Below are 8,770 nucleotides of genomic sequence, written 5' to 3'. Positions count from 1 at the left end.
CAATACAGCAAGAGTATGGATAAAACGGGTGAATGATGGGTGACTTATCGCAAATGAAGGTTTCTCTTTTCATCAGAAACCATTAAAACGCCATTCTTGCCCCATTTGATGAGACAATGATTGCGTCGAACATCTACGATGGAGTTTGGAGCTTGGCTCAAACCCAAGCATTTCACATTCCATATAGAGACCAATTTCTTTAGTTTGGTCACACTACAATAATACCTACACGCTTATCCCAAAAACTGCAACTTCCAATGGAATGAATGTCTCAACAAAACGGAGGCAAATGTAGCCAAAAGCAAATTTCGAATTGTTCGAGTTTTGTAAACATTACATTGCAAAATAAAGAGCGAGAGAGAGAGAGAGAGAGAGAGAGAGAGAGAGAGAGAGAGAGAGAGAGAGAGAGAGAGAGAGAGAGAGAGAGAGAGAGAGAGAGAGAGAGAGAGAGAGAGAGAGAGAGAGAGAGAGAGAGAGAGAGAGAGAGAGAGAGAGAGAGAGAGAGAGAGAGAGAGAGAGAGCGAGAGAGAGAGAGAGAGAGAGAGAGAGTTATAACTGTAGACACGGCAAAAGGTGACCGCGTCGAGAGAGTAGGATGAACCGCTCACGTCGGCTGCGTTTTAACGGCCGGAGAGGCCCCGGAACGCAAACTATGTCAAAAGTGTCAACATTCGTTTCTATTTATTTGTTGGTTCCATTTTCCACCCACAAAGGATGGAACTCATGGAAGGGCAGCAAACAGTGCGAGGAAATAGAGTGGGAAGATAAACCGATCAAATTTTCAATAAACCTAAATGGGGGGGGGAGGGGGGCAATACCTTTTGAACAGCAAATAGCATTCACTCTTATTTATCAGGTCGTGTTCTCCAACAAACAAAATGGGAGTCTGAAACGAAGGTGCAGCATGGGTAAGTGCATGATGTAGTCGAAAAACCAAGGAATTTGTGTTTGAGGTACGAGACAAAGTTGGATGCCCCACAACGGAACAGATAAACACCGGCCTTCGGCACGCAATGATAGGAGAGTTTATTGCCTCATACTGCACTCGTACCAATCATCTCGGCATTTTTTTTTTCATTTGTTTCAAACAAAAACGAAACTCATCTTCATTTTTGTTTGTTCGTTGGAACCCCTGTCCTGAATGCCATTACGCATGAACTGTTGTAATGATTTTACAAATGATAGACTGTAAAATGCAAAACTGGAAGGTTACACAAAAGCCATGTATGTTAGACACCGCAAATTAATGGAGCAGAATGAAACGAGATGGATGATGGGACGAAGGCTTGCGGGATGCAAACCCAGCGGACGGTCAGTCGGACGGTCCGATGGATCTGGCCTGATAAGCCGGGTGACGACAGATGGGGCAGCAGTGACGACTGTTGTACAACCACCTAAGAATGCATTGATGGTGGAAGGCGTGTCCGCAGGGCAGCGCTGTGATTCGACAGCCACAGGAGAACAGCTCGAGGCAGATGACACACGTGGGTGACTGCATCACGATGGGTGGCCACATCTCAGCACATTCACTGCATGCCACCCAGGAGGTACTGCATGCCTTGGATGTCTCTCTCCGAGAAGGCCGACCAACCTGAAAAAATAAAATAATTAAAGACTTCAAGGGGGGCATCAAGCAGCTTGTCGATGAAGGATTCACACGTCTTTATAATGTTCTAAGTGCGAGTTGTTCGCCGGAATGATCTATTTATTGCAATAATTTTTATTTACTTTTTTGTTGTTTGCATACTCCTCAAGGGCGTTGAGAATGACCTGTCATGAGAATTTCTGAAGCTGAAAAATTTACATAGGACAGGTCACTACTCCATCATAGGGCGCCGCCAAAGCACCCAGGTACATCAAGACCTCGTTTTGAAAGGTTCGATGGGATTTTTTTTTAAATCGTCTAACAGAGAATGCCAGCAGGTGAGCTGGCTGGCTTATTATCCGCTCCATGGGATGGCGCACTCATTGATGAAGCGTCCTGCACCTGCGAAGCACCAGGATGACAGTCGCTAGTCGGCTCTACAATCAAACTGGACAACTCAAAGGACTGACTGTATGATACCTGTGAACAATTCTGTCAGCTCAGAATACCAGCTTTATCTAATATGACAACAACAACAAAATTCATTCATCTCATACTGCATGAAACCTAAAAATAACCAAAAAAAAAAAACCAAAACAAACAATACCCAATCGGTCAGACCAGTTCCAAGTATAAAATAAAGAATTAAAGATTTTTTTAAACCAACAATAGTGTGTCTATGATGATGCAAGAGCTAAATTTTACTGGGAAAAGGATAAAAAGAGACCGTTAGCAGGGTGGAACAGATACATGTGGGACACAAGAAATAGAGACATGTGGGCAAGGTGAGACAGGGGCAGAACTTTTGGTGGACAGAATATTTATTTTATTACTTACGAAATCTAAAGATTTCGGAAGTATATTGATGACTTCCATCATCTGTTTGTGTGTTTGTGTTTGTGTGTGTGTATGTGTGTTTGTTTGTAGGCACGACAACTCGAGATCGGAAGAAGCTACCAATGTCAAATTACACCACGTGATTCAGGAGGGTGATGGCTAGCGCTGATTAGATTTTGGTCAAAATCGGTCAAAGGTCAAGGTCACAGTGAGGTCAAACATTCGATTTTTGATGGTTTGGTACAGAATCATCGTATAAATTTCTGGTTTGCGTTGCTACCTTCTCTAGAGACAGCTTTTATTAGACAAGGTCAGAGGTCAAGTTGACGATTTCGTAAGTACCAGTCTATGACTGGTTGTTTTAAAGTTTAAGAAACTGTAGATGTTCGAGCTCAGTGTGCCAAATGTGATACTGAGTATCCAAACACATTAAAGGTTCGAATTCCTGTGGGATTACTTCAACATCAAATCTGAGGAAACAAGGAGCTGATACTCTCAGTCCCCCGGCTCTTGGGTGGTACGAGGAATAGACCTGTGCAATATGAAAAATATCGCGTACGCAAGCCAAGTTACCGAGAGATGGTTGCCGTGGTGACATCATTCAGCCAATCGCGGCTGTGATGTAATCAGGTTGCGATAATGTCATGAGGGATAGATATCTGCTATATGAAAGCTGAATGTTCAACGTTTCTTGAAATATCGTGAACACAAAAGTACGTGGACGGATGATCGGTCGGTCGGAGCTCATTCTAATGTTCCCCAGTCTCCGACCAAGTCAGAGTGGCGAGAGACACGACTGTGAAAACTCACAAAACTCCCATTATCAGAAGGAAACCCCTCGATCCCTTCAGACACTCATCCACTTGTGTGCCTCGTCCTTGTGTCCCGTTCCAAATTGATCCTCTTAACAGCTCGTTGGAGTCAGCACAGTACCAGAGGATTGGAGATTATTAAATGCAACTCTTATTTAAGAAACGTTGCAGAGAAGAATAGCGAACGATACACCTGTTAGCTTAACTTGAGCTGCAGGGAAGATATTGAAGATGTTAATTAGGGGTCAGATGGGGACCATTTGAATAATTCAGATTAATTAAAGGTAGTCAGCACGGATCTACAAAAGGAAGGTCATGATTAACAAATTTATTGGAGTTCTATGAAGCAGTTTCTGACTGTGTGGATGGGGGAAAGTCCAGTGGATGTGGTGTATATCTAGACTTTCAGAAGGTATTTGATAAGGTACTGCAGAGGTTGTTGTTGTTGTTGTTGTTGTCGACTAGCCCCAGTTAGTTGCTTGAACAAACCCGTGCACATGGAGATATCCAATCGATCTCCTGGGAGTAACCTGGAGATCTCTCACATCTAATATGCTCTTGCGTTGATGGAGCCAGGACCATGCAGTCCTTCTATAATGTGTTTTTGTGTGTGGTGCGGCCTTGCAGAGGTTGCAGGTGTCGTCAGTGGTGCCGTCGATTCGATGCTCGTATTGTAAAAGCTGTGGGTGGTGTTTACAGTGGAGGCGTGAAAGGTGAACACAATCAGACCTGAGGTGTGATTTATCTGTGTCGTCGATGAGTGAAGGTTGAGTAGCCAGGATACTGTTGGGGCCCAGGTTGTTGATTGCCTTTATGGTGAAGTGGGGAGAGTTTTTTGTGATTGTTGCTGTTCAGTGGGGGGGATGTTTTGAAGGATGTCATTGTAGTGTCTTTGTGATGTAGTCCTAATGTGTCTCACGGTTTGTGGGTGGTTGGACATGTGGAGGCACAGGAGATTAGGGTTGGCACTTGCAGCTGCAAGGAACTGCACACCTCTCATATCCATGTGGTCTTCGATTTTTAACATTTTACCCTCTGTATGCTAGTGCTTGATGGGTGGTGTTAATGTGCAACCTGTGATGACATGAAGGGCTCTGTTGTGTATGAGCTGTAGGATGTTGAGATACGTGTTTGATGGGTTGGAGGCCCAACATGAGCTGGTGTTGTCAATGACTGATTTAATGTTCTGTTTGTATATTGGTGATGTTGCTTCTTCGTGGTGCCCGAAGTTGGTGCCTGTAAGTGCTCTAAAGCTGTTCAGCCTGGGTGTGCATGTTTTTATCATTTGTGATGTGATTTGAGAATGACATGGATGTGTGAAAAGTGACATCTTGTATATTTATTTGGTGTGTGTGTGTGGGTAAGAGAGGGGGGGCATTGTTGAAGAGAGGGGGGGCATCAAAAGCATTGTTGAAGGATAAAATAGAGGGAGACATTGACAAGGAATGGGAGTAGGGAGGAATGGGGGCAGGAAAGGACATATGGGGTGGACATGATGAATACAGAAGGAAACTCTAAGGAGAGAAAAACTGGAAATTTGGAAGGAGGTGAGCTTGGTGATGAGTGGTGTAGTGGTGGTTAACGAGGGGAGAAAAGATCGTGGTTTTGGATTGGGGATGATCTAATATGGTGGTGAACAGCCGTCTTGAACATCTGGAGGGAAGAATGAGATTCAAGAGGATGTTGAAGTTGGTTCCACAGCTGGGAAAAAGTGGATTGAATGAATGTAGGTGACCATCGATCTTGGATTTTGGGAATTTCACCAAAAGCGGGTTGGTGATGGACCGTGTGCACCCTGCAGGGACCTGGGTGTGGGACAAAGCACAAAAAAGAGCCGAGGGTGCAAGACCAGAAAGGAGGTGCGAGAAGAAAGAGAGACCACTAACCTGTCAGTGATGGCGAAGTGATAAGCCCCGAGACAGCATCATCGCGGGAGATTCTAATAATATTGAAAGCCTTGGTTTTCACAGCATCAGGTTGAGCAAGGTGTGAGGCAGAGGAGCCATCCCAGAGGGGAGAGCAGCACTCCATCAAGATGCAGACGAAGACCTTGTAGGTGGATAGGAGATTAGATGTTTTACGGAAGGAGTTTGTACGATGGAAGATGCCCAGTCGGTGGCTGGCTTTGGAGGCCAACTTTGAAATATGGTTTGCCGAAGAAAGATCATGGTTGATAGTAAGACCAAGGAATTTGAATGGCTGCACTTCCTTAAGAGGATTGTTAAGAAAGTAGATGGATGGGGTTTGCCAGATGGTCCTTTCGGAGAGAGATAGTGAGATTTGTCAGGATTGAAACTTATATTCCAGGTGTTTGACCAGCTTGTGATATATTTTCAAGATCTGAACAGAGGGAAGAGGCTGCAGCCTGCCTGTCTGAAGGATGAGGGATGTTACAGCAAAGGATGGAGCCATCAGCAAATAGGTAAAGGGGATTTTCCAGAGTCAGAAAGATTATTGATGAAGATTAGAAATAGGACTGGGTCCAGAAGGCCTCCTTGGGGGCACTTCATCCTTGACAGGGAGAGGAATTGAAAGTATTCTGTTGAGAGCCACACATTGGCTATGAGAGTAGAGGAAGTCAGTAAGTCATGCGTGGAGTTTGTCTTGGATGTCATAGGCAGAGAGTTTGGAGAGTAAGGCGGGATACCAGACTGTATCAAAAGCACGAGATATGTCCAGAGAGACGGCCCTGATCTCATGTCTGACATTGCGGGCCTCCATCCATTGTTGGGCGAGTAGAAACAGCATGTCCAAGGTAGAGTGACCTGGTCAGAAACCAACTTGGTAATCTGAGATGAGGTTGTTGGACAAAAAGGAAGGATTTCATATCAACCACAATGATGGATTCCACTACCTTGCTGATGATTGGAAGAAAGCTGATCGGACTGTAGTTGTTGAGGGGATCAGTTTTTGCACCTTTTTATGTCGTGCAGTGATGTTGGTGGATTTCCAAGCACCTTGTGCAAATGACAGGGTGAAAAGGACTGAGAGGGGGAAGTGAAAGAGCAGCAGAGCATGATTTTGGAACACGTGAGCTGATGGCGTCCGGTCCAATAGCAGAGTCGAGGGTTGACAGAAAATTATTCAACTTTAGTGGAAAAGCTTTGAGGGGGTGGGTTGGGGGGGAAGCTTTGAGGGGGTGGGTGAGGTGAAACTTTTGAGTGGGTGGGTAAGAAGGACGTTTGGAGAGGGTGGGGTGGGGGGGAAGGTTTTGTGAAAGAGGATGCAGAAATGGGAGACATGAAGTGGAGGGATGCTGAAGGGAGGGTGGTGGTATGGTGCAGTTGCAAGGAGTTGAGGTGGGGAAGGTGGATTGGTTTAAATACTTGGGATCAACTGTCCAAAGTAACGGAGAGTGTGGGAGAGAAGTGAAAAAGAGAGTGCAGGCAGGATGGAGTGGGTGGAGAAGAGTTGCAGGAGTGATTTGTGACAGAAGGGTCGCTGCAAGAGTGAAGGGGAAAGTATACAAGACGGTAGTGAGACCAGCTATGTTGTATGGTTTGGAGGCGGTGGCGCTAACAAAAAGACAGGAAGCAGAGCTGGAGGTGGCAGAGTTGAAGATGCTGCGATTCTCGTTGGGAGTGACGAGGATGGATAGGATAAGAAATGAGTGTATTAGAGGGACAGCACAGGTAGGACGGTTTGGAGACAAAGTGAGAGAGGCGAGATTGAGATGGTTTGGACATGTGCACAGGAGGGAAACGGAGTATATCGGGAGAAGGATGTTGAAGATGGAGCCACCAGGCAGGAGGAGAAGAGGAAGGCCAAAGAAGAGGTTCATGGATGCGGTGAGGGCGGACATGTGGGTGGTTGGAGTGTCAATGGAAGATGTGGAGGATAGAGCGAAATGGAGACAGTTGGTCCGCTGTGGCGACCCCTAACGGGAGCAAGCCGAAAGAGGAAGAAGAAGAGGAGGGTACAGATAACTCGAGAACGGAAGAAGCTACCAATGTCAAATTACACCACGTGATTCAGGAGGCTGATGGCTAGTGCTGATTAGATTTTGGACGAAATCGGTCAAAGGTCAAGGTCACAGTGAGGTCAAATATTCGATTTTTGATGGTTTGGTACAGATAATACGAGAACGGAAGAAGCTACCAATGTCAAATTACACCACGTGATTCAGGAGGGTGATGGCTAGCGCTGATTAAATTTTGGTCAAAATCGGTTAAAGGTCAAGGTCACAGTGAGGTCAAACATCCAAAACACTCGATTTTTGATGGTTTGGTACAGAATCATCGTAGAAACCTCTGGTTTGCGTCGCTACCTTCTCTCGAGACAGCTTTTATGAGACAAGGTCAGAGGTCAAGTTGACGATTTCGTAAGTACCAGTCTATGACTGCTTGTTTGTTTGTTTGTTTGTGTGTGTGTTTGTGTGTTTGTTTGTAGGCACGATAACTTGAGAACGGAAGAAGCTACCAATGTCAAATTACACCACGTGATTCAGAAGGGTGATGGCTAGCGCTGATTAGATTTTGGTCAAAATCGGTCAAAGGTCAAGGTCAGTGTGGTCAAACATAATTCCATAAATTCATGTGGAGAAATGGAGTATTTTTGCTTTGGTCGACATTATGAGTTCGTTTTAACTTCAATTTTAATTTTGTCTTCGGTTTTTGCGATCGCTTAGGACGCTTAAAACTCGGTTGTCGAAATTTTGGTACAAATTGGATGTTTTGGAGACGTTTTAAAATTGTATAAAAAAAATGTTTCACTTGCCGCGTCACGGGTCGTCACGTGGTGCAGCGCACTCGAGCAGAGGCGGCGTTGAGTCACGTAATGGTTTTTCGTGTGCGCGCTGATGGTGTTTTCGATAAAGATGGTGTTTAAAAGTCATTTTTTATCCCAATAAAAGTTATCGTCGCATGCCTGACTCGCTAAGCCGTCGAATTATGTCAAGATTGTTGGTGAATGGCCGAATATTACGGTTTTGTGACTTTGATAAAATAATATTAAATAATTGCGTGGAGAAATGGAGTATTTTTGCTTCACTCGACGTTACGAGTTCGTTTTAACTTTGATTTTAATTTTGTCTTCGGTTTTTGCGATTGCTTAGGATGCTTAAAACTGGGTTGTCGAAATTCTGGTAAAAATCGGATGTTTTGGAGACGTTTTAAGATTGTATAAAAAAATATTTCACTCGCCGCGTCACAGCTCGTCACGTGGTGCAGCGTGCTCGAGCAGAGGTGTCGTTGATCACGTAAAGGTTTTCCGTGTGCGCGCTGACAGTGTTTTCAATAAAGATGGTGTTTAAAAGTCATTTTTTTACCCCAATAGAGGTTATCGTCGCATGCCTGACTCGCTAAGCCGTCGGATTATGTAAAGATTGTTGGTGGATGGCCGAAAATTACGGTTTTGTAACTTTGATAAAATAATATTAAATATATGCGTGGAGAAATGGAGATTTTTGCTTTGGTCGACGTTACGATTTTTGATGGTTTGGTACAGAATCATCGTAGAAACTTCTGGTTTGCGTCGCTACCTTGTCGAAAGACAGCTTTTATTCGACAAGGTCAGAGGTCAAGTTGACGATTTCGTA

The 8,770-nt window shown here is 44.6% G+C and overlaps 1 protein-coding gene across 2 annotated transcripts in view; it reads right to left on the bottom strand.

Annotated features, from left to right (window-relative positions):
• Positions 1-664: 664 nt before the first annotated feature.
• The window catches only part of LOC147014776 (E3 ubiquitin-protein ligase RNF103-like), a 32,332-nt gene continuing 24,226 nt past the window's right edge, over positions 665-8,770 (bottom strand). For both annotated transcript variants that reach the window (XM_085853032.1, XM_085853033.1), the window contains exon 5: positions 665-1,591. In XM_085853032.1, the coding sequence (XP_085709158.1) occupies positions 1,313-1,591 (279 nt within the window). In that variant the 3' untranslated portion in view covers positions 665-1,312. The remainder of the gene's footprint in view (positions 1,592-8,770) is intronic.

The sequence above is a fragment of the Eptatretus burgeri genome, chromosome 13 (assembly GCF_056783735.1).
Source record: "Eptatretus burgeri isolate ZD-2024b chromosome 13, Ebu_testis_v1, whole genome shotgun sequence".
In the NCBI taxonomy this organism is placed as follows: domain Eukaryota; kingdom Metazoa; phylum Chordata; class Myxini; order Myxiniformes; family Myxinidae; genus Eptatretus; species Eptatretus burgeri.
Note: the sequence above shows the minus strand (reverse complement) of the source record. Positions and strands in the feature narration are given on the sequence as shown.